At 39.6% G+C, this 27,187-nt stretch overlaps 1 long non-coding RNA gene and 1 gene segment (V, D, J or C); one reads left to right on the top strand and one right to left on the bottom strand.

The window, feature by feature from the left end:
• Positions 1–17,447, bottom strand: part of LOC133640578 (immunoglobulin mu heavy chain-like) — a 42,876-nt gene extending 25,429 nt beyond the window's left edge. The window contains 2 exon segments of the C gene segment in view: positions 17,029–17,334; positions 17,405–17,447. Coding sequence covers positions 17,029–17,334; positions 17,405–17,447 — 349 coding nt within the window.
• On the top strand, positions 1,489–27,135 carry LOC133640721 (uncharacterized). Its single transcript, XR_009824196.1, has 3 exons — positions 1,489–1,557; positions 1,725–1,847; positions 26,713–27,135. It is a non-coding gene; the product is annotated as an uncharacterized LOC133640721 (long non-coding RNA).
• Positions 27,136–27,187: the final 52 nt, after the last annotated feature.

Here is a 27,187-nt window from a genome sequence, read left to right as displayed (position 1 = left end):
TATTGTTTACAGGAGTTTAGGACATCATATAAGAAGCAATGCTAAGGTAGATCTCTTGAATGGACACAAGGGCCGGCGGCCAATTGATACGAATATTGACTGTAATGATACCAAGTCTACTGTAGTATCAGTATATAGTCAATACTACAGTGATGAGATCAATATTTTTTATTATCACAAAATATTTGTTTCAGTTGTTTTGTTGTTGTGTACAGGACTTTAGGACTTTAAATCAAAGCCAATAGTTGTTTTCACTTATGTTTGGTTATTTTGCACCTCCAAATTTATTTTACTCGAAAATATTAGGGGACGGCTTGGCACCGTTGGGAGAGTGGCCGTGCCAGCAACCTGAGGGCTCTTGGTTCGATCCCCAGCTTCTTCCAACCTAGTCATGTCCGTTGTGTCCTTGAGCAAGACACTTCACCCTTGCTCCTGATGGGTCGTGGTTAGCGCCTTGTATGGCAGCTCCTGCCATCAGTGTGTGAATGTGTGTGTGAAGGTGTGTGAATGAGTGAATGTGGAAATAGTGTCAAAGCGCTTTGAGTACTTTGAAGGTAGAAAAGCTCTACACAAGTATAACTCTATACAAGTATATTGCTCAAAAATATTGTATGTACTAAAATTAAATAATACGTTAATTTAAATATTTAATTGTTAGCTTTTGTCAGACAGCCATTCTGTGTATTGTTTTTATAATTGTGATGAAAAATGTAATTAGTCAATGATGTTACAACAGAAAGTAACCAGATTGTACCAGTACATTTGCAAATAGAATAATAATAGTTATGATTAAAAAAATAAAAAGACTGAAGCAGTTTAATTGTTTTACGTTTTTGTTCCCTTACCGCCCCCAAGATGAACCAAACCGTGACATTAAAACCAAGGTATTTACTAAACCGGGATTATGGCGTTTCGTTAAACCCCAAATGCATACCCATTATTGTACATTTATAGTTATCATAATGTTTTAGAATAACTTCAAAAGTTTGTCTTTACAGATTAGTGATATTAAGAATTTATAATCCACAAAATGCATATCTTTAACACATCTTATTTCCAGCCATGTGATACAAACTAAACAACTACACGTGTGTTTTAGTTCACAACTTAGCAAAGGTATTAATGGTTTCAAGTCTAATGTTTACAGTGTTAATGTTTTGTATAAAATAAACTTGTTTTTAATTGAGCTAAAAATGTATGCAGTCATTTAATTGACTATGATTTAGTTGGGGAAATATGTATCAACCTTTTAGAGCTAACAATGTGCATCAGAGGGCGTGCACACCGCTTGAATAATGAAAGGTTTTTGTTATGGTGTGTAACACTGTGCCACCCCACCCCATATATCATAACCACAGTGACACATGCCCATACAAAAACCTCCCCAGTCCAGCATGTAGCAGAGGATTTTTTTTTGGACACAAAAACAAAGGTAGGAAATATTTATATTTAACAAAGACTTGGAAAATACTAAATATTATTTTTGACAGGGTATATGTGTACAAAATATTTTTTTTTGACACTTTGGAACAGCAAACAGTAGAAACATCTAAGCCTGTAAGGTTTTTATATATATATATATATATATATATATATATATATATATATATATATATATATATATATATATATATATATATATATATATATATATATATATATATATATAGCAATTGTAATAATATTTAATACAAATATGATGCATACTGTATATTTTCAAACAGAAGCAGCAATACCTACAAAGGCAAAGAGCAACAATTCAGATTCAAAGAATGACTAAAACATTGACCAAAGTCTTAAATGTCAAACTGTCATCAAGGAGAAGTCCAGAGAGAACAGTCAAAGCAGTAAGTTGTTTTACTTCATTTCAGTTTCATGTAGAACTTTTTTTTGCATTGGTTAAATTGTCTTTACTCTTGTATGGCAGTCGGAAATGTAAACACTTGACTAAAACATTGCCTGTACAGGTTGTTTTATTGGTTAAACTAGTGGTTCTCCTACTTTTTTAACCAAGTACCACATCAGAAAAAACTTGGCTCTCAAAGTACCACTATAATTATTAAAATAAATTAGCGTGGTAGGGCTAAGTATTCATTAAAAACAAGCCAGGGGTTTTATTTAACAAGTATATTCAATCATTTTGGCCTGACTTAACATTACACACAGTTTGAACAGTAAAACTGTTTTTGAATATAGTAAAATATAACACTGTACTTTATTTAAGTGATTCTTTGGCGTACCACAAGTGGTACACGTACCACAGTTTGAGAATCCCTGGGTTAAACATTGTGTCTCTCAACAATTGTATCTGTTAAGGTTAGTGAAACTAATGTCACTGTATAATATATACATTGACATTAAATCATTAAAACACCCCATCAGGTGACTGTGAATAATATTTGTGTTGCCCATACATCTAACACAGATATCCTCAAAGTTGTATAATCAATAGTCACTGACTTATGGGCAATAAGTTAATAAGTCACACCAGTGCCTCATCAAAGACGTTATGCTTAATGCTTTTCATGTTTGTTCAACCAATCTTGGTCAGATTTTACAGAAATGTCCTTGTCCATCTCGTGGAGATTTGTAACACATTTTGTGGCAATTTGGCTTCACACCATAAAGTTGCAGTTTTTTTTCCCACTGTAGAGCACATTGAACTGCATGAGAAATTTCAAGTCAGTTTGCCTTTTGGGGTCAAACTTTGGAGTTTGATAAAAGTGCGTACATTTGTCACAAAACAATAGCACAGGCAACACGGCAGGGGTGCTTGAATGGTTTTGCTCTATTGTGATCAGAGTTGTGGACTTGAGTCACAATTTTGATGACTTCTGACTCAACTTGAAAATATCCAAGACTTGCAACTCGACTTGGACTTTGACTTTACTGACCCGGACTTAAGCATTACTACTTCCTAAGACTTGAGAGATGGGTGAGAGTGTTCAGAAGATGTGTCCTCAGCTGTGATTACAAAAATCAATATAATTACAGAATGAATATCTTGCCCACATGAAAAATTTGCATTGCAGCCTATTCGCTGATTCATGTCCCAGCAACCACTAACTAATAATAAAGATCACACGCGACAATAATGTGAAAATTGTGCACTCAATCTTCTACAAACCCCGTTTCCATATGAGTTGGGAAATTGTGTTAGATGTAAATATAAACGGAATACAATGATTTGCAAATCCTTTTCAACACATATTCAGTTGAATATGCTACAAAGACAACATATTTGATGTTCAAACTGATAAACATTTTTTTTTTGCAAATAATCATTAACTTTAGAATTTGATGCCAGCAACACGTGACAAAGAAGTTGGGAAAGGTGGCAATAAATACTGATAAAGTTGAGGAATGCTCATCAAACACTTATTTGGAACATCCCACAGGTGAACAGGCTAATTGGGAACAGGTGGGTGCCATGATTGGGTATAAAAGTAGATTCCATGAAATGCTCAGTCATTCACAAACAAGGATGGGGCGAGGGTCACCACTTTGTCAACAAATGCGTGAGCAAATTGTTGAACAGTTTAAGAAAAACCTTTCTCAACCAGCTGTTGCAAGGAATTTAGGGATTTCACCATCTACGCTCCGTAATATCATCAAAGGGTTCAGAGAATCTGGAGAAATCACTGCACGTAAGCAGCTAAGCCCGTGACCTTCCATCCCTCAGGCTGTACTGCATCAACAAGCGACATCAATGTGTAAAGGATATCCCCACATGGGCTCAGGAACACTTCAGAAACCCACTGTCAGTAACTACAGTTGGTCGCTACATCTGTAAGTGCAAGTTAAAACTCTCCTATGCAAGGCGAAAACCGTTTATCAACAACACCCAGAAACGCTGTCGGCTTCGCTGGGCCTGAGTTCATCTAAGATGGACTGATACAAAGTGGAAAAGTGTTCTGTGGTCTGACGAGTCCACATTTCAAATTTTTTTTGGAAACTGTGGACGTTGTGTCCTCCGGACCAAAGAGGAAAAGAACCATCCGGATTGTTATTGGCGCAAAGTTGAAAAGCCAGCATCTGTGATGGTATGGGGGTGTATTAGTGCCCAAGACATGGGTAACTTACACATCTGTGAAGGCGCCATTAATGCTGAAAAGTACATAAAGGTTTTGGAGCAACATATGTTGCCATCCAAGCAACATTACCATGGACGCCCCTGCTTATTTCAGCAAGACAATGCCAAGCCACGTGTTACATCGACGTGGCTTCATAGTAAAAGAGTGCGGGTACTAGACTGGCCTGCCTGTAGTCCAGACCTGTCTCCCATTGAAAATGTGTGGCGCATTATGAAGCCTAAAATAGCACAAGGGAGACCCCCGGACTGTTGAACAACTTAAGCTGTACATCAAGCAAGAATGGGAAAGAATTAAACCTGAGAAGCTTCAAAAATGTGTCTCCTCAGTTCCCAAATGTTTACTGAGTGTTGTTAAAAGGAAAGGCCATGTAACACAGTGGTGAACATGCCCTTTCCCAACTACTTTGGCACATGTTGCAGCCATGAAATTCTAAGTTAATTATTGTTTGCCAAAAAAAAATAAAGTTTATGAGTTTGAACATCAAATATCTTGTCTTTGTAGTGCATTCAACTGAATATGGGTTGAAAAGGATTTGCAAATCATTGTATTCTGTTTATATTTACATCTAACACAATTTCCCAACTCATATGGAAACGGGGTTTGTATTTAAGACCTTTGCTATCTCAATTGTACTTGACTACACAACATGCTGTCTAAACTTACAATCCCACTAACTACTTATTTACTGTGCGGGGAATAATACACAATAACTAACAATAAACACGTCATAAAACAAACCTTTATAATGTACCAATTGCGACGCAAAGGTTGACGGAACACCCTAGACACGTCAGCACTGGTGGAGAACAGCCTGACATTAAGTGTCTATAAAAGTGTCTATGCATGTACACAGTATAATGAAAATACATTATTATATTTCATATCTTTTTTTTTTCTTTTTGTCAGTTTACACACACATTTTTCCTCTTGTACACATTGGTTTCTTGTTTTATGTTCAATGTATTGTGTATTTCAAAAAATAAAGAAAATAAATCACAACTTGCCCAATTTCGACAGATTTTCATGCGGTTCACTTTATTGTCAACGTCCAAAGATGTGTTAATAATAAACTCAATTACAAAAACTAATTTTATCAGGGGAGTAATGATTCGTTTTACAACGATTGGATTCAATTAATAATTGCCGGTACGATTAAGGGTAACTTTAAGCCAACGTTTTTAGCCAAAAATTCAAGCAGTGTGACTGTGAAATAAATAAAGTTTCCTATATTCTTGTTATTTCTTGTAAGGGAATTAGATATAAATGAATTATGGATACAGACAAGCCAGTAAACTACAATTAATGGCCAATGCATTCACTTCTTATTTAGGTGCCCCCATCACTTTTGGTTGAATTAACAAGAGTAAACCTTTTCTGCTCTCATTTTCAGTAATATCAAAAGTGCAACCAAAATATCTGTAAGTTGAATTTGCAGTAGATTTACCAACGATTTTTGCTGTTGTCTAATATAGAAATAATTCAAATCCAGTATTAATGTAAACCAGTGACGTGCAGTCAGGGGAGGCAGGTGAGGCGGGGCCTCACGTGCCATCATGGAGAGAAAACAAATGTAAAAAGAAAAAGAAATAATTAAATTGTTATATGTATCCAATGATTATACTATACATTTATTTTCCATTTAACTTCACCAGTTTTAGATTATTTTTATTCAAAGTCGCTGAATTTTCATATTTGCCGTTCAAATACTTAGAAGAGACTTGCGGTGATCAGCAGCCAGTTGAGCCTCACCATGGATTGCGCAATGACTCGGCTAACTGCTGGCCTGCTGTGCAGTGAGACCGTATTGCTATATGAATTATATTATACATTTCCATAGTTTAGTTAGCTGCGGTATATAATGTACAGTGTATTTTGTCAACAAGTGTATGTGTGTTAACGTATTTCTTGTGCTGAGCAATCATGAAACGGCTGCGAAGACGCACTGGCTGAGGCTCGCAGTAATCCCGCCTCATGGCGGTAGAGGGCGCTAGTGATCCCAGGGATCATTTTTGCGACTACTCGGCTGCAGAAGAAGTGACAACAAGCAGCAACAGTTAGCGATCGATTATTTTTTCCTCTCACCTGGACTTTTAACATGGAGGATTACATATCTAAAATAAAACAGTTTTCTAAACTGGACTTTCAATCGAAGCAGGAGGTAATAATTAAAGGAAGATCTCCATCGAGACAGAGAGACTTTTAAAACTGAAGAAAGATAAGGAAGACTTCTATTAACAAGTTATTGATGCTTTTGTTCAGAAAGAGCAGCGCATGGACTTCATTTATAAGTAAAGGTAAGACCATAATAAAGTTTTTTTTATTACATGTACTTTTTTGTGTGCTACAGTTTGTATGTGTAAAGTTAAGTTAAAGTACCAATGATTGTCACACACACACTAGGTGTGGTGAGATTTGTCTTCTGCATTTGACCCATCTCCTTGATCACCCCCTGGGAGGTGAGGGGAGCAGTGGGGAGCAGTGGGCAGCAACGGCGCCGCACCCGGGAATCATTTTTGGTGATTTAACCCCCAATTCCAACCCTTGATGCTGAGTGCCAAGCAGGGAAGAATGCTGGTATGAGCTTTTAAACATAACCCGTTAACTGCTGCCAATCAAATGGTGAATAAGATACTCTTTAGGTTTCATATGTTTGTAAATCTGACTGTGATGAAGTCAGTGCCTCACCAGCCATGAACCTCACCGCACGTCACTGATGTAAACATTTAAGTGTAACCAAATCTCTTCAGCTTAAATGAACAGTGGTTTGACCTGCAACTTCTAGCGTCCGAGGTGTAGGGCGTTTAAAGCACTCTTTTGAAAGACAAACTGTGAAACACCACAGATGATAAAACATGTTTGGCAGAAGTGTGATGTGGACTTCTTTAATATACTGTAATTCAGTTCTATTCAACTTTCCAATCAACTTCAATAACACCATACCGGCCCCCGAGTTTAGTTCAACATTTGGGAGAAAAATTAAAATTGTCCAGCAAATTCCTAAAAACAGTAGAGTGCTCCTGTTGTATAAAGCAGTGGTTCTCAAATGGGGGTACGCGTACCCCTGGGGGTACTTGAAGGTATGCCAAGGGGTACGTGAGAATTTTTAAAAATATTCTAAAAATAGCAACAATTCAAAAATCCTTTATAAATATAAATAAAAACCTATCTTTTTTTCCAAATAGTTCAAGAAAGACCACTACAAATGAGCAATATTTTGCACTGTTATACAATTTAATAAATCAGAAACTGATGACAAAGTGCTGTATTTTACTTCTTTATCTCTTTTTTTCAACCAAAAATGCTTTGCTCTGATTAGGGGGTACTTGAATTAAAATACATTTCACAGGGGGTACATCACTGAAAAAAGGTTGAGAACCACTGGTATAGAGGAACTTGGGCCACTTTAAAACACATTGACAGATCCTTGCATTGACATTTTAACCTTGCTAGCAAACATACAACACAGGTGTCCAAACTTGTGATTTACATAACTGAGTCGTTCCTTAAGGCACCTCTATAGGTCCTCTCTTTTTCATCATTTGGATGATTCAACTGGTGGACCACGAGTGTAGTTAAAAAAAAGGTGTGAGTAACTCACATTTTTGCAGATTCTTTCCAACACTAATTTGCTGTCATAGAAATGATCTTTGACTAGCTTTTTTCTGAGAATGTCCTTAAAAACAGCGGAGCGCTCCTGTAAATCTGACAAAATAAATAGACAAAAATCAAATGTCTACTGCAGAGGACAGTGGTTCTCTGTAATATACAAAATAAGACTAAAAGTGAAGGGACAAGTCAGGGCCCCCGGTCCTCAGCTTTCTGAAATTACATTGAAATAACATTGTAAACACAAACATTGCAGCACAACAAACAAATATTGGGCAACACAAAGAGCAACTTCATGTAAGCAAGCAAACGTTTATCGGGCCATTTCCTTCATCCACTTATCCAAAGTCAGGTCGCGGGGGCAGCAGCCTAAGCAGGCATATATTAACCTCAGGCCTACCATAGCTCAGGTAGAAGTCGCTAACAAAGCTCAAAATACTTTACAGAATACATTACACCGGTCTAAGAATGTATAAAATGGGTTTAGCCGACTCTAACATTTGTGTACACTGCTCAGATAATAAGGTAGATAACTACTTACACTCAATGTGGTCCTGTGCTCCTGTGAGTAACTTTTGGCTTGGAGTGTGCGAGAACCTATCATTAGCGTTAGAGATTCCTATTCCCATCTCCCCCGCACTCTGCCTGTTGGGTGATCTCTCCGCAACTGACTTTGATATAAACAAAACATACCTCCTTATAAATGCAATAGGCATCGCCAAGAAAACTATTCTCATGAATTGGAAATCAAAAAATAGTTGATGTATAAACCTTTACAAAAACATTTTATTAGATTATGTAGTTATGGAAAGAATGTCTGCTGAATCAAAACAACAACTGACAGAATTCAGATCTCTTTGGGCACCGCTAATTGATTTCCTGACCTGATTCCCATGGGGGCCGGGGCTGGGGCTCTGTCCCGGGGGTCTTGCTCCGTGGGTGGGGGGTCGTGGGTGCCGGGGGGGCCGTGTGCCGCGGGGTCGGGTGGGCCTGGGGTGTGTTCCCTGGTGCCGGCCTGGCAGGCCGATCCGTGAGTGGTCTGGGGGCTGGGGGTGGATGGGGGTGCCTGGGCGGGGGTTGGGGTGCGGGTGGAGCTGTTGGGGGTGGCCGCCTTGGGTTGGGTGGGGGGCTTCCCCTCTCGTGGGTGGTTGGGCGGGGGGTGGCGCCCGTGGGGCCGGGGCCTTGCCGCTGTCGGGCGGGGGTCGGCTCGTGCCCCTCTGGCTTCGGGTGTCCGTGGGCTTCCTCCTTCCCCTGGGGCGCGGGGCGGGGTCTGCCCGGGGTCGCCCTACGCCGCGGCTGTGCGGGCCCGCCTGGTGCCGGGTTGGGGGGGCTGCTTTCCTCCCTTGTTGGGGCCCCGGCGGTGCTGCCCGACTGCCCTGCGGGGTCTCCCTCCTGTGTTTTACTCCGCCCTTATTTATTTATTTATTTTATTTATATATATACTTATATATATATATTTTTTAAATTATCTATTTAATACATTTTATTTATTCTGTTAAATTATATATATGTATATATAGGTGCGTGTGTGTGTGTGTGTGTGTGTGTACGTTTGTATGTATGTATGGTGGAATCTGTGTGTATGTATGTAGGTACATGTGTGTGTGTCGCTGCCCCGGTGTGCATTGCTGATCGCGGCACCAGGCCTGCAGAGATGTCATGGCATGCCGGCTGTGGGTGCGGGGCTGGGCCCTTATGGCTTTTTGCCGGATGGGGTGCCTGGTGGGTGGTGGGCGGGGGGGGCCTGGACGTGCGGGTGTGGCTGCGGGGTTTGGTGGCGCTGGACACTGTTGGCAACCAGGCCTCATGTTTATTTTTATTTTATTTTATTTAAAGGGTTTATTTTATTTTATTTATTATTATTATTATTATTATTTTTATTTTTATTTTTATTTTTTATATTTTTTGTTTTTGTTTTTGTTTTGTTTTGTTTTGGTGTATGTATGTGTGTGTATATGTGTGCATATGTATATGTATGTAGGTGTATATATGTGTGTGTGTGTGTGTATGTGTATATGCATGCATGTGTGTATGTGTATGTATGTGTATATACATATATGTATGTATATGTGTATGTGTGTATGTACGTGTGTTTGTATGTGTGTATTTATGTGTAGATGTGTGTATGGGTGTGGATGTGCGGTGGATCGATTGGCCTGTATGTGGATGAGTTGGGGTAGGTGGGTTGGTGGCCTCTGTGGTAGCTGGGGGTGTGCGTTGTTGTGGTTTACGGGGTAGGTCGCTTTTTTTTGTTTCAGGTTTCGGCGGCCGCAGGTGTTTGTACTGCGGACGGGCGATGGTGGTGATGGTTGCTGTGGTACTGCCGGCGGTTGGCGTCGCTGTGTTGGGTTGGAGTGGTTGGGGGACTGTGGCTGGTATCTGTGCGCTTGTGGGGTTGTGGGGGCTGGCTGGCGTTGGCTTGCCGGCTGGTTTGGGGGCTGGCGTGCGGACGGGGTGCATTGACTTCCTCCCCAGTTGGGGGGCGCCATCCCCTGGCCGGAACTCGTATGGGTACGTTGCTGTGTGGATGGCCGGGATGCGGTGTTTGCATTGGGCATGGGGCTGTGCAGTTTTTCTGCGTTTGGTTGCTGGTATGGGCTCTGCGGGGTTGGGTTGGGGCGGGCGGGGGCTGGCTTTGTTTGGCGGGGGGTGGGCTCGCGTGACGTCACGCAAAAGTGGTCTGGTGTGGGTCACGGGCCGTGGGGGGGGGGGGCGGTTTCCTGGCCGTAGTTCCTGGTTGTCGGCCGCATGGACTGGGGGGGATGTCCGGGCCCTCTACTCCTCCTACTTATAGCACACACAGTCACACAAATATAGGACTTTGGGGAATTGTCCTGCGGGGAGGCATGGCGGGGGGTTGAGGATGCCTCCTATGGGGCTCCGGTCCTCCTGTCTTGTCCCCTGCTCGTCCATCCCTCAATCTTAGCTGCATATTAGACACTTAGGATTTGGAGGGCTCGGCTTGGTTGGGACCCACCAAGACCTTGATGTCCCCCAATTTTAATCGCATTATTAGTTCCCACAAGCATACATATCTCACTCACGCTACAGTACACGCATCAATAGGGACTGGAGGTCGGCTGTAATGGCTGACCTCCTAATTTTAACTACACAGTAGACACTCTGGGGGCCTTGTACACATGCATGTGGGGGGGTTGGGTTCGGCGCACCCCTCATTGCCTCGTCGGCCGGCGCGGATTCCGGGGACTGCGTTCTGGTGGCCTGCCAGGCTTTTATTAATTTATTTTTTTTTATTTTTTTTATGTGTATATATATGTGTGTATGTGTGTGTATGTATGTGTATGTATATATATATATATATATATATATATATATATATATATATATATATATATATATATATATATATATATATATATATATATATATATATATATATATATATATATATATATATATATATATGTGTGTGTATGTGTGTATATGTGTATATGTATGTGTATGTGTATGTATATATATATATATATATATATATATATATATATATATATATATATATATATATATATATATATATATATATATATATTTATATATATATATATATATATGTATATATATATATTTATTTATTTTTTTTTATTTTATTTTATTTTTAAATAATTTGTATTATTTACTTACTTTATTTTATTTAATTATTTGTATTTGTTATTTTTAATTTAATTTGTATTTCATTTTATTTATTTTATTTTTTTTAAATTATTGTTATTTTTGTTTAATCTTATTATTTATTTGTGTGTGGCGTCGCGCGGGTCTCGCTTCCTGTTGGGTGGGGTCCGTGCCCGTGTGGCCCGACCTTGCGCTGTGGGGTCTCTGTTGGCGACTTGATGTGGTGGCGGCGCGGCACCCGTGTCTGGTCTGGATACTGTGTCTCGGTTGTTTGGGCGGTGGTGTGTTTGTGCTGGTTTGGGTTGGGGTGGTGGGGTCTTTTGGTGGGGGTGGGGGGGTGTTGGTGTCTCTTGTTTGCGTGTTGGCGTTTGGGCTTGCTGGCGGGCTGGCGCTGGCTGGTATCTGTGATCCTGTTGGCGTGTGGTTGCCGGTCGTGGTTTTTTTTTTTTTTGATCGCTTTGATTTGATTGGGTGGTGCTGGCTGTCTGTGGGTGTTGTGGCTGCTGTTTCTGCTGCCGTTTGTTTGTGGTGTGGGCGCCCGTGGCTGCTGGGTCTGGTGCAGGGGGGTGGCTGATGTTGTGACTGGTGGCAGCGCGCGCGCGTGGTGGTTGTCGGGGCTGACAAACTGTGTATATGTATGTGTATGTGTGTGTGTGTATGTATGTATGTATGTATGTATGTATATATATGTGTATGTGTATGCATGTGTATGTGTGTGTATGTGTACATGTGTATGTTTATGTGTATGTATATATATATGTATGTATATTTCTGGGGGTACGTTCTGGGCCTGCCTGTCGGGTGGGGGCCGGTGCCTCAGGCTACTGCATCCGGACTGCGTGTCTGGAGCTCCTGGGTCCCGCCGTCCATCCCTTCCGGGTGCCTGTCTTGGTTGGGGCCTGCTGGGTCTGGTCCCTGCGTCTACTGTGGTGGCTTGGTGCTGCAGGGTATTCTGAGGTGCTGCGAGTCGGCCAGTTGTTGGGGTAGCGACCTTGTGTGTCAGCATGTCTGTGATCTTCTTTTAATTATTTTATTTATTTATTTATTTTTCTTTTTTTTTATAAATAGATTTAATTATTTATTTATTGTTTTCCTTTTTTTTAATTTTTTTAAATATATTTTATTAATATTATTATTATTATTATTATGTATTTATTTATTTTATTTATTTATTCCCCTACCTCAGGGGGGGGGGCTCGGCGGGGTGGTTGCTGGTCGTTCCATCTCCATCGTTGGGGTCCCTGCGGGTGGGGTGGGTGGTTCCTGTGGCCCCGTGCTGGGTGGTCCTGTGGCGGCCGGCTTGGGTGGGGTGGCCGTGGGCTGGCCTCGCCGCGCTCTCCGGGGGTGGGGGGGGGGGGGGGGGGGGCTCGTGGGGGCCCTGTTGCCGGTGGGGCGGGGGCGGTCTTCCCGTCCAGTTGCGGGGGGTCTCCGGGCCCCTCGGGCGGGGCGTCCCGCCTTTCTGTCCGTGTGGGGTGTGGTCTCTCGCTGGCTTAGGGTCTGGCTGCCCCCTGTTTTTCTCGTGCCTTGTCCTCTGCCGGGTGCGTCTGTCTGCGGCCTGCTGCTGGCCCTTGTGGGCGGCACGGTGGGCCAGGCTCTGGGGTTCCTGTCGCTGTCCGGCTTGGCTGCGTGGGGGCGGTGGCCCCTGGTTCCCTGGGCACCACACCTACTGTTTGTGGGATGGGTTCTCGGGGAGGCTGGGGCCGTACTCTGGCTCCCGCACACACTGGGAGTCAAATGTATTGTACATGCAAATTCACATATACTCACACACATACATACAGACATACATAGGTACCTACGCTCCCACATACATATACAAATAAATACAGTACATATTTACACACTCAAAGTTCGTACATCCACACGCACATTCATTATACAAACATACTGTATACACATACTGTACATATACATTCACTGTAAAAACATACATATACACATACTGTACATATACACTCACTGTACAAACACACACATACACATACTACACATACATTCACTGTACAAACACACACATACATATACTGTACATATACATTCACTGTACAAACACACATATACACATACTGTACATATACATTCACTGTTCAAACACACATACTGTATACACATACTGTACATATACATTCGCTGTACACACATATACACATACTGTACATATACATTCACTGTACAAGCACACATTTACACATACTGTACATGTACAGGTACATATGCACACATACACTCATGCACATAATCACGTTTCATCAAACATATATTAACGTTGTTGCCCTAGGGTAAACTGGGTATAACACATGGCACACTGACAAAGCTTAACCTATTGTTATTATAACAATCTACAAGGTTAATGTAGGTTGCTTCTCTTTCTTCCCCTCCATTTTTCTGCATTCTTTCGTATCTCAAGTTATCATTACGTATATGTATTGTTGCATTTGAACAATTGTATTGTTGATAATAAAGGTAAAGTACTGGTATTGTTTATTATCAATAGCACTATTTCTATTGGTATTCATATTGCTCCATTTTTAGTGTAATAATGCTCATTGTCATTTTTGTATTTTTTTTTAAAATTTTCGCTAACTGCTTATTTGCTATTGCTTTTACCATCATATTTGTACATGTCGTATTTGCTGATGTTGCTCTGTTGTTGTTGTTGTTGTTGTTGTTGTGTTTGCTGTTGTTGTTTTTGTCTCTCTGTCTAATCCCCCTCTTGTCCCCACAATTCCCCCTCTGTCTTCCTTTTTCTCTCTTTCTATCCCCTCCGGCTGCACCAAATGATAATATAAATACATTTAATAAAGTCAAAATACAAGTAAGGCAACAAGAGAAGTATCCTACACTTCTCTTTTGTAAAGTAAATCTGAACAGCCGATATGGGCATCTACATCTGCTATATGATTTGCCCGAGAAGCTGTGCAGGACATTATAAAAAAAAAAAAAAAAGAAAAAAAAAAAAAAAAAAAGAAGTCGCTAACAAATTTAGGCACGTCGTAAAAATGTGATATAGAAGTGAATACAGTTCTTTGGATTCCATTTAACAAGTGACTAGAACATGTTTGTCACGCTGCACAGTGTTGTGGTTTTTGTTCTAGTCTGCTGATGCTTTGTGTTGTTGTGGTTCTCTGGCACAGTAATACACAGCCGTGTCTCCAGGCTGCATATTCTGTCCATTTAGAGTCACTGTGTTGCTGGAGGGGTTCACATTAATACTGAACTGGTTCTTCAGTGAGTCCTTGTAGTAAGAAAAGCTAGGAGACGCCATCCCAATCCACTCCAGTCCTTTCCCAGCAGGATGTCTGACCCACGCTGTGGAGTAGCCAGAGTAGCCATAGCCACCCACAGAATAAGACACCCGACAGTCGATCCTCAGACTCTGACCAGACTGCAGAGTGACAGACGGTGGCTGGGTCAACTCTTCACACTCGACACCTGCGGAGGAAAAGTTATTAGATATGGGATGTAACGGATCTATGGTCATGTGTGCCTCAGTGACACTCACAGGAACCTGCAGCCAGCAACAGCAGCACAACTACACGGAACATGGTTGGTACTCAAGTTGTTCTGATGGGATGGAATGTGTGCAGCTTTTATAGCACGCTGCATGGTGGGAGGGTCACTTTGCATATAGTGGCACTACAGGTGTGCTGCAAGATGGCCGCTCATTACGTAAGCTGCAATATCATTTACAATCATGTTTACTATTGATCTTTTTTATTGATACTGTTATTGCAATAGTTTCATTGTTGGTACAGTGACTTTGCTTAGATTTGTGCTTATGAATAAAATTAATACCTATCACTATTTGTATTATGCTAGGATATTAAATATCTCCAAAAATGAGGACAGTAACAGCAAAAAACTTTCACTCCCAGGGGGAAATAATTTATGTTCACTCACACAAACATATTCTAATTTTTTTATTTATCATTCTTAATATTATTGTTGTTATATTAATGTTATTATCCTTAAGTTTTTTATTTTCTAAAAATAGTATTACAATTGAGAGGGACAAGCAGTAAAAATGCATGTATTTTTTCTTTTAAGATTTGCACAAGTTCAACTAAGATATGTTATTTATTTATTTATAATCAAGTTAGTGTATATTTTTCCCTCTAAATTGCAGATAAAAAATTAAGTTAAATAAAAGAAAAACAAGTGCTGTCTAAAATAATAAATCAACTCATGAATAGTCACAACACATATCGTAATAATCATCATAATCATCAATTATTAATCATGTATATCAAAGCAGACTAATATTACAAAAAGTGTCAACGTTTATTACAAAATGTGGCGTTATTACATGAGGTGAAAATGTATTACATTGTTACATAATGCACTGTTATTACATAATGATAAATAAATGATAAATGGGTTATACTAGTATAGCGCTTTTCTACCTTCAAGGTACTCAAAGCGCTTTGACACTATTTCCACATTCACCCATTCACACACACATTCACACACTGATGGCGGGAGCTGCCATGCAAGGCGCTAACCAGCAGCCATCAGGAGCAAGGGTGAAGTGTCTTGCCCAAGGACACAACGGACGTGACTAGGATGGTAGAAGGTGGGGATTGAACCCCAGTAGCGAGCAACTCTCCGATTGCTGGCACGGCCACTCTACCAGCTTCGCCACGCCGTCCCATTAAATAATGTGTTGCTACACAGTGCAAACACAAAAATGAAAGCTCAATTAACACATTGGGCGACACAAAGAGCAACTTCCTGTAAGCAAGCGGTATGACCATTTCCTGGGAACTCAACAGTGAAAATATAACATTTGTACATATAATTTTATCCATTCATTCATCTTTGTCCGCTTATCCAAAGTCAGGTCGCGGGGGCAGCAGCCTAAGCAGACAAGTCCAGACCTCCCTCTCCCCAGCAACTTCTTTCAGCTCGTCCTGGTGGATCTTGTGGCGTTCCCAGGCCAAATGGGAGGTCTAGTCTCTCCACGGTGTCCAAGGTCTTCCCCGTGGCCTTCTACCGCCCTAAACACCTCCCCAGGAAGACTTCCGGGGGCAACCTGAGCTGATGACCGAACCACCTCACCTGGCTCCTCTCGATGTGGAGGAGCAGTGGCTTTAGTCTGAGCTCCTCCTGAATGACAGAGCTTCTCACCCTCTCTCTAAAGGAGAGCCCCGCCACCCGACTGAGGAAACTCTTTTTTCGGCCGCTTGTACCCGTGGTCTTGTCCTTTCGGTCATAACCCAAAGCTCATGACCATAGGTAAGGATGGGAACGTAGATCAACCGGTAAATTGAGAGTTTTGCCTTCCTGCAGACGCCGACCAGCCTGTCCATCTCACAATCCACTCTTCCCTCACTCGTGAACAAGACACAAGGTACTTGAACTCCTCCACTTGGGGCAGGATCTCGTCGCCAACCTGAAATTGTCACTCCACCCTTTTCCGGGTGAGAACCACGGACTTAGACTTGGAAGCTGCGAACGTGCAGTTTTACATTCCTGATAACTTCAAACCTACCATAGGTCAGGTAGAAGTAGTTAACACATTTAGTCACGTGGTTAAAACGTGATTTTTTAAAGTGAATACAGTTCTTTTTCTCACGCAGACTCTGCCTCGACTCTGCTTTGAGACCCCTGGGACTGGACTCCATTTAACAAGTGACTAGAACATGTTTGTCACGCTGCACAGTGTTGTGGTTTTTGTTCTAGTCTGCTGATGCTTTGTGTTGTTGTGGTTCTCTGGCACAGTAATACACAGCCGTGTCTCCAGGCTGCATATTCTGTCCATTTAGAGTCACTGTGTTGCTGGAGGGGTTCACATTAATACTGAACTGGTTCTTCAGTGAGTCCTTGTAGTCAGAGCTGCCAGTATACGCTCTCCCAATCCACTCCAGTCCTTTCCCAGCAGGATGTCTGACCCACGCTGTGGAGTAGCTATCCACAGAATAAGACACCCGACAGTCGATGCTCAGCCTCTGACCAGACTGCAGAGTGACAGACGGTGGCTGGGTCAACTCTTCACACTCGACACCTGCGGAGGAAAAGTTATTAGATATGGGATGTAACGGATCTATGGTCATGTGTGCCTCAGTGACACTCACAGGAACCTGCAGCCAGCAACAGCAGCACAACTACACGGAACATGGTTGGTACTCAAGTTGTTCTGATGGGATGGAATGTGTGCAGCTTTTATAGCACGCTGCATGGTGGGAGGGTCACTTTGCATATAGTGGCACTACAGGTGTGCTGCAAGATGGCCGCTCATTACGTAAGCTGCAATACATTTTACAATCATGTTTACTTTTGATCTTTTTTATTGATACTGTTATTGCAATAGTTTCATTGTTGGTACAGTGACTGCTTAGATTTGTGCTTATGAATAAAATTAATACCTGTCACTATCTGTATTATTCTACAATATTAGATATCCCCACTCGAGTAAAAAAAATAGGACTGTAATCACTCCTAAGATAAAACAAAAATGTATGTTTGCTCCCACAAACATATATATATATATATTTAATGTACTTCTTTTCTTATTATAATATCCTTGGATTTTTGTGTTCAGTTTTATTTTAAGTATTACAATTGAGAGGGAAAAGAAGTAAAAAAAAGAAATGGATGGATGTATTTCATTTTTTAAGTTTTTCACAGGTTCAACGAAGATATGTTTTTTTATTTTTCTTTATCAAGTCTATTTATAGATGTATTTAAAAAAACAAACCACTTTCAGTCCTAAGATCACATTACAGCACTATTAGCATCATTTTTTTTTTTACACATACTGTATTTATACACTATTTCCTGTGAAAAAAAAATCTTGAAACAAGCGCTGTCTTAGATAATGAATTATCTTATCTTGTATTACCTGCATATGTTCGTCTATCAGCCACGCAATCTGACATCGATGGACAACGTTAGTTTTGTTTCATTTTCCTATATTCAAACACAGTGTTACTGTTCAAACTGTCCTTGATGTTACAATGGCCAAAATAAGCAAATATGCCTGTTAAAGTAAACCTCTTTGTTGTTTTTAATGTATATTTAGGCCTACTACGCTCCTGTATTTTATTGTTGGCCATAATGGTGGTACTTGGAGAGCCAAGTTTTTTCTGATGTGGTACTTGGTTAAAAAAATTGTTTAAGACATTAAAATATACCACAGGAGTAAAAAAAATGCAGTCTTGACAATAAAACTCTTTCACACTCAGGGTGAAAAAAATAAATCACGTACACTTCCACAAAAATGTGTATATGTATATTTATTCTCTCTAAAAACTTTCATTAAAAAAAAGGTACATTCAAGAAGAAACACGTTCACTCCCAGAATCACATTCCAAAACTTTTAGCATATTTTTTTTGGCATTTTTGGTCAAAAAATATTGCAATAATCATGTAAATATGCAGATTATCATGAATCACTTTGTAATAACTTATACCATATTTAACAAATATATTACGAAATGTTTCAAGGTTTATTACAAAATGCGTTATATTATTAAAAATGTGGTGTTATTACATGATGAGTTGAAAATGTATTACATTATTGCATAAAATGTTGTTATACACAAACACAAAAATGACAGCCCAAAAAACACATTGGTCAAAACAAAGAATAACTTCCTGTAAGCAAGCGGAATAACCATTTCCTGGGGGACTCAAGACTTTGAAAATATACAACTTGTACATGCAATTTTAAAATTAATATGACTTAAGGCCTACCATATCTCAGGTAGAAGTAGTTAAAAAATGTTGTCATGTGACTAAAACATGATTCTGAAGTGAATACTCATAAAATGAGTTAGAGACGCCTGTTGCAGCTGAAATTAAATAAGTGATAAATGCAGGAGAAATAAACTGATATAAATTAAGCAATAATGTATTACTGTGTACTTAACTGATGATTACGATAAATCCAGGATAAATTATATCAGACGGCATTTTCTTCTTTGAGACAATTGAATGTTTCCGACTTTGTGGGGACGTCAGAATATCCTTTTCTGTTCCAACATGGGATCCGTAAAGACGTGATTGAGTTAGTGCAATTGAAAACATTTATGCAGGAACTACAACTAAAATAATAACCTCATGTGGTGACCTCTGCCCTCACAAATGTTAGGTGATTCTTGGTTTTACCTAAAGTCAAACCGAGAATCTTTTTTTTTCTTTCTGTCAGTCATCTCAACTCTCTCAGTCCAAATGCAAAACAGCGGTGTCAAGCATGGTTGGTCCAACAACAGATGGTCACCTTGTTTCTAAGAGATGCACATTTTTCATTCCTTCTACCTTTTTGCACATCTATAGTACATTTTCACAATATTTATTCAACATGCAAATTATTTTTGTGTGGAAAACAGGGTGAGAATATAGAATATGTTTTTATGGGTCCAGTTTCAAAGCAGCAGGTGGTGTCCCAGGGGTGCAGCCAGAGGATGTTTGGAAACTGAAAAAGCTTAACAGATCAGAATTTTTTTTTTTTTGGTTCGACAGGTTTTTTTTTTTTAGTTTTTTTGCACATATCTTCACTCAAAGTGAAAAAATATATATGTATATATACTTTATATGTATTCATATATATGTGCTTTATATATATTCATATATTTTTGCCAAGAAAATGTAAAAACAATGTATCTATATTTTTCCATGTGTTTTTTGTAACCGATTCTATTTGCCACATAGTTTTTAATGCATACATTCACTCCTCTTATGGTTTTGAATCATTAAATCACCTTTTTTTTTTTAAATAAAAAAGCAATGGCTCAACTAAGTAAACACCAATTGTATTTAGGTACACTATATTGCCAAAAGTATTTGGCCACCTGCCTTTACTCACATATGAACTTGAAGTGCCATCCCATGGAATTGTCCAAAATGTTTTGGTATCCTGGAGCATTCAAAGTTCCTTTCACTGGACCTAAGGGGCTAAGCCCAACTGCTGAAAAACCAACCGCACACCATAATTCCTCCTCCACCAAATTTCACATTTGGCACAATACAGTCCGAGATGTAGCGTTCTCCTGGCAACCTCCAAACCCAGACTAGTCCATCAGATTGCCAGATGGAAAAGTGTGACTCATCAGTCCAGAGAAGGCGTCTCCACTGCTCTAGAGTCCAGTGGCAACGTGCTTTACACCACTGCATCCCATGCTTTGCATTGGACTTGGTGATGTATGGCTTAGATGCATCTGATCGGCCATGGAAACCCATTCCATGAAGCTCTCTGCGTACTGTACGTGGGCTAATGGGAAGGTCACATGAAGTTTGGAGCTTTGTAGCAACTGACTGTGCAAAAAGTCTTTGCACTATGCACTTCAGCATCCGCTGACCCCTCTCTGTCAGTTTACGTGGCCTAACACTTGGTGGCTGACTTGCTGTTGTTCCCAAACTCTTTACTTTTCTTATAATAAAGTTGACTTTGGAATATTTAGGAGCAAGGAAATTTCACGACTGGATTTGTTGCACAGGTGGCATCCTATGACAGTTCCACGCTGGAAATCACTGAGTGACCCATTCATTCACAAATGTTTGTAGAAACAGTCTCCATGCCTGAGTGCTTGATTTTATACACCGGGCCAAGTGATTGGGACACCTGATTCTCATCATTTGGATGGGTGGCCATATACTTTTGGCAATATAGTTAGTGTATGTTAGAGACAATGATAATAATGTGAAATATATTCTTAACTAATGTATTAACTATCTATCCACAAATGCAATTAGTCATAGAGAACACAAAGAATACAATATTGAAAGGGATGGATATTTTCATCTGCTGAGCAAACTGGACACAAAAAAGCTATCAAAACTTTAAAAGTTTATGATTCAAGTTTTAATGTTCCTTTTTTCACCGCTTTATTATTTTGTATCTTCACAGTACATGTGTAAATGTGACATGTATTGTACTAGTTTTGAAATTGTATGTTATTACGTACAATCATTAAAAAAAAGAACATCTACATCAAACAACCCTTGTTGGTTAACCCTCACTTGTCATTTATTTTCTTTGAAATTTAAGAAAAAATCAATATTTATTGTGCTTAAAAGCTTGAAAATGTTTATTATGCCCTTTCTTCAAATATATGTTTATGTTTCCCTTAATCATAAAGGTTGACAGTCCAGTATAGTTTATAACAGGGGTAGGGAACCTATGGCTCTAGAGCCAGATGTGGCTCTTTTGATGACTGCATCTGGCTCTCAGATAAATCCTAGCTGACATTGCTTAACACGATAAGTAATGAATAATTCCGCTGGTCATCACAGTGTTAAAAATAACCACGTATCAACCAGACTACAAAGCCATCAGCAAAACCATGCAGCATTAATGGTAAGAAGTATTTGATTTATTATTGGTTACCTTCAGAATAACAATGTTATTAAAAAGAAAAAGAGACTTATTATACCCTAAAAATGTTGGTCTTACTTAAAAATGCACGCACTTAGTTGTATTCAGAGTTAAAGAATATTATATGGCTCTCACGGAAATACATTTTAAAATATTTGGCTTTCATGGCTCTCTCAGCCAAAAAGGTTCCCGACCCCTGGTTTATAAGTCTAATATACAGGACCTACCAAATATTTATTCTTGCTTAGATATGTTTTTAGATTGAACACTTAAATAAATAAATATTAAATAAATAAATAAAATAATATTAAATAAATTCATATTTTTCAACAGTAGGGGGAGTCCTGCAGAGATTGAATTGATATAGTATGTTTTTTTATTTTTTAATCAAGGCACTGTTTATCATATATTTTGTATCTGAGGGCGTTCAATCGATTGCAACTGGACTGTTTGGTTTGTCTGAGAAGACGTTTCGCCTCTCATCCAAGTAGGCTTCATCAGTTCATGCTCATAGACTTAGTTTGGTCAGATCTAGTCTAGCGGCTGGTGCCAAAACCCCAAATATTTATACTCCAAAACGAGAAGGGCGTGCCTGGGCAAGGATGGTTTCGCTCCATCGTAGTGAGAAAAACAAGAGTTTTGATGCAAAACAGCAATTTCCACTTGTTAGCATAGTGCAAAATAGTCAGAATCCCCCACGTAAGCATTCCATTCGGGTGTAAACAAATGGCGTTCTGGTCACCTTCTGTGTTGGAAACATTTTAATGGGGGTGAAGCTCCAAATAAAATACTACTAGAAAAAGTGTCATATTTAGAGATGTCAAAGTTAATGCATTTATGCTGGGGTGTCCAACTCATTTGAGCTCAGGGGCCGCATGGAGGAAAATCTGTGCACTGGACTATTAAAATCATGGCATTGAAACAAAAAAATAATGACAACTTCAGATTGTTTTCTTTGTCTTACTTTGGCCGAAAATAGAACAAACAATTTCTGAAAATATTACAATAAAAATATAGAAAAAAAATGCCGGCAGCGGTAAAGTTTAGATCCATAAAGGAAAGAAGAAAGTGAATGAATGTTTACAACGGAATACATTTACATATTCATAAAAATGTGTTTTCTTCTGTATTATTTTTTTTAATGAATTAAGTAACGTTTATGACAACCTTTTTTCCAAAAACACAATATAGAATGTGAGATATAACAGGATAATACATACTAGTGTTGTCCCGTTACCAATAATTTGGTAACGGTACCAAAATTATTTTGATACTTTTCGGTACTTTTCTAAATAAAGGGACCACAAAAATTTTATTATTGGCTTTATTTTAACAAAAAAATCATAGGGTGCATGTTTTTTATTGCAAGTTTGTCCTAAAATAAAATAGTGAACATACAAGACAACTTGTCTTTTAGTAGTAAGTAAACAAACAAAGGCTCCTAATTAGTCTGCTGACATATGCAGTAACATATTGTGTCATTTTCCATTCTATCATTTGCCAAAATTATTAAGGACAAGCGGTAGAAAATTAATTATCAATGTACTTGTTCATTTACTGTTAATATCTGCTTACTTTCTCTTTTAACATGTTCTATCTACACTTCTGTTCAAATGTAATAATCACTTATTCTTCTGTTGTTTGATTCTTTACATTAGTTTTGGATGATACCACAAATTTGGGTATCAATCCGATACCAAGTCGTTACAGGATCATACATTGGTCATATTCAAAGTCCTCATGTATCCAGGAACATATTTCCTGACTTTACAAACATAATATTTTTTTTTTTTTTTAAATGAAAGAAGATGTTGTGATGCCAAAAATATCGACGTAATCATAGTAGTATTGACTGGTACTTGCTATCATTACAGTGGATGTTAGGTGTAGATCCACCAATGGCGTTTGTTTACATTGTGAAGTGAGCTACGGTGTGTAGTGAAGCATGTTTAGCTATTCCTCGTCCTGCAGGGATGATACTTGTAAGAAACTTACTTTATTTGTCGTCATGGAGACCAGGATTAGTGATTTAGAAGTAGCTAAAACACTGCCGACGGCGGATGGACGTTAGCCGCTAGCTATCTAGCCATGTCTTAAAGCACCTCTTCCTGAGGGCGTTTCAGTGTTATAACTTCACCGGTACTTTTCAGAGGCAGTATAGTACCGAACATGATTCATTAGTATCGCGGTACTAAACTAATACCGGTATACCGTACAACCCTAATGCATACATTTATCATTTGTTTTCAAAATGGTTACAAAAAGTGGCACCCCACAAATTTACTGTGGGACCCCATTTTTATGATTTGATAATTTTGAAAATTCCTAGTGCCAACACTGATGGAGTATTGGTGCGTGCAAAACAGCAGCATGGGGCTGTGGCCTGCGGGCCGGTTCTAATACTAATCAAATATCATCCCGGGGGCCATATATAATTCATTCGTGGGCCGGATCTGGCCGGCGGGCCTTGACTTTGACACATAGGCATTGTTACACCGTGGTGAGGGAAGTCCTGTTTTGGGGTTGTCTGGCAAACTTCCTGTTTTATTTTGAAAATTCGAATCCTCCTCTCGTTTCAGGCCACTTGCCCTTCCTTCTGTGTCACTGGTCTGATGTCTCTCCTGATTGCCTGATTGTGCCCACCTGTGTCACCCTCCCTCATGTGTATATAGTCATCGTCTTCCCCTGTCTTGTTGCCAGAGTATATCGTCTCGCTACGTACCTCCAGCCTAGTCCACAGCCTAGTCCACAGCCTTGAACCAAGTTTGATAAGTATTGTCTCGCTTTATTTATTGATTTCTTTGTTCCCTCGGTGAGAGTGATTTTCTTTTGCTAAATTTTTCGGTCAAGTCTTTTTGTATCAATTTTCATAGTACCTTGTCTTCCTTTTTAGCGCTTTTAGTTTACAGGCTTCTCAACACTTTATAACAAAGTGTGAAGAGTTTCTGTTGTTTTTCTCAGATAAAGTAAACACCATCAGAAGTAACATCCCACCTCCCACCCGGGACGTAGCTCTTACTCTGAGTTGCTCATCCACTTTCTCCATGTTCAGCCCCATCTCCCTTTCATGCCTCTCTAAGATGGCCGCCGCCTTGAGACCAGCCACATCCCCTCAAGACCCCGTCCCTGCCCTCCTCCTTAAGGAGGTTTTTGATGCAGTAGGTCCCCACATCCTGTCCATCATCAACTGTTCCCTGGCCACAGGTATAGTCCCATCATGCCTAAAAGAAGCAGTAGTCCAACCCCTTCTTAAGAAAGCCAACCTAGATCCCACTCACCCCAGCAACTACAGACCCATCTCAAAATTACCATTTCTGCCTAAACTGTTAGAAAAGGCCGTCCTCAGTCAGCTGCAGCCCTATCTCCAACACAACAACATACTGGAAACATTTCAGTCCGGATTTAGGGCCGGCCACAGCACTGAGTCCGCCCTCTTGAAGGTATTAAACGACCTTCTCCTCATCACTGACTCTGGGAAATGTGCTGCACTGGTTCTCCTGGACCTCAGTGCAGCGTTCGATACTATAGACCAGTGGTTCTCAAATGGGGGTACGCACCCCTGGGGGTACTTGAAGGTATGCCTAGGGGTACGTGAGATTTTTTGTAAATGTCTGTCAAAAAGAACTGTGAAAAGAAATGCAACAATGCAATAGTCAGTGTTGACAGCTACATTTTTTGTGGACATGTTCCATACATATTGATGTTAAAGATTTATTTTTTTGTGAAGAAATGTTTAGAATTAAGTTCATGAATCCAGATGGATCTCTATTACAATCCCCAAGGAGGGCACTTTAGTTGATGATTACTTCTATGTGTAGAAATCTTTATTTATAATTGAATCACTTGTTTATTTTTCAACACGTTTTTAGTTATTTTTATATCTTTTTTTCCAAATAGTTCAAGAAAGACCACAACAAATGAGCAATATTTTGCACTGTTATACAATTTAATAAATCAGAAACTGATGACATAGTGCTATATTTTACTTCTTTATCTCTTTTTTTCAACCAAAAATGCTTTGCTCTGATTAGGGGGTACTTGAATTAAAAAAATGTTCACAGGGGGTACATCACTGAAAAAAGGTTGAGAACCACTGCTATAGACCATACTGATCTCCTGGACCGCCTCCAACATGGGGTCGGCATCACTAACACAGCCCTGTCCTGGTTTACGTCATACCTCAACAACAGAACCTTCTCTGTGAACATAGCAAACCATTCCTCCCGCTGTGTCAACCTCACCTGTGGGGTTCCCCAGGGCTCAATACTGGGTCCCATCCTGTTCTCCATCTACATGCTCCCCCTCAGCCAAGTCATTCATCGCCATAAAATTTCTACGTAAAATAAATACATTGTTGTGCAAATAATACAGATGTATCAAACTCAGATAAATAAATACATTTGCAGGCAGGGACGTTGTGATTTCCCTTCCTGGTTCCATGACCCGCCCTATCTTGCCTCTGATTGTCCTGTCCCTAACCAATCGTGACTCATCATAGTAAACAACCAACCAATCATGGATGTTCTTATACGTGCAAGCACACTTTGGAAGGAGGAAGGGGAGGGGTTTAGTAGGAACACAACAAATAAGCGGTGTTTGGTCATTTTAACGTGAAATAAATTATATCGATATTCCGATATTTTCTTAATTCATATCTTGTTTAAAAATATATCGATATATCTTTGTGTGTTGTTAGCTAATGATAGCGGTTTAGCTATCATAACAGCATGACTGCAAATTGTTAGTTGTTTCTCTTGAGTGAGTAACAAGCCTGAACAGCAGACAATTTTCTCGGGCCGATAAGCATTTTTTAATGTGAAAAATATTTAAAAATACATATGTTCTGTTCTTGTTCTCGTTTTTGGCTTAACAAAATTGAACTTTGAGCAAGCTGCAAACAGCTCCTTTAACTTTCAACAACAACAAAAATGTTCAATGTAAGATGTTCAATCCTATTCCCATTTTCCTTGGATTTACGTCAAATGATGTCCCTGTCTGAATGTGCACCATACACACAACATTGCAAATGTGTATATGTACATCATTAAGCCCATGTTTCTTTTCCAGACCAAAGCTGCAGAGATAATCCACCAGAGACTTCATCCCTCCTCTCTGACATACACACATCAGCAAGTGATCACATTTGACACTCAACATACGCACACTCAATAAAGACAGCATACATACATATATATACATACATACATAAAATACGAGCTTTTTTAATATATATTTCTTTACAAAAGCAGACATGAGCCAGAAACAAGCCTGCATCTTCCTCAAAGGGGCGTCGAGGAGACAAGTCACATTTCAAGGAATTACAAGCAAACTATTCAAAGAGACAAGCTAAAAGTTCAACTTAATGCATTTTTTGCAGAAATATGGTGTTGTGTTTATGGCAAAATTTGTGTATTAAAATGGGGAAATAATAATAAAAACAAATGCAAATCTATGATACATATATATGTGTATATGTATTATTATTATTATTATTATTATTATTATAGGCATCCGTCCGTCAGTAGTGACGATGGGTTGCGCC

The sequence above is a fragment of the Entelurus aequoreus genome, linkage group LG23 (genome assembly GCF_033978785.1).
Source record: "Entelurus aequoreus isolate RoL-2023_Sb linkage group LG23, RoL_Eaeq_v1.1, whole genome shotgun sequence".
Lineage (NCBI taxonomy): Eukaryota > Metazoa > Chordata > Actinopteri > Syngnathiformes > Syngnathidae > Entelurus > Entelurus aequoreus.
Note: the sequence above shows the minus strand (reverse complement) of the source record. Positions and strands in the feature narration are given on the sequence as shown.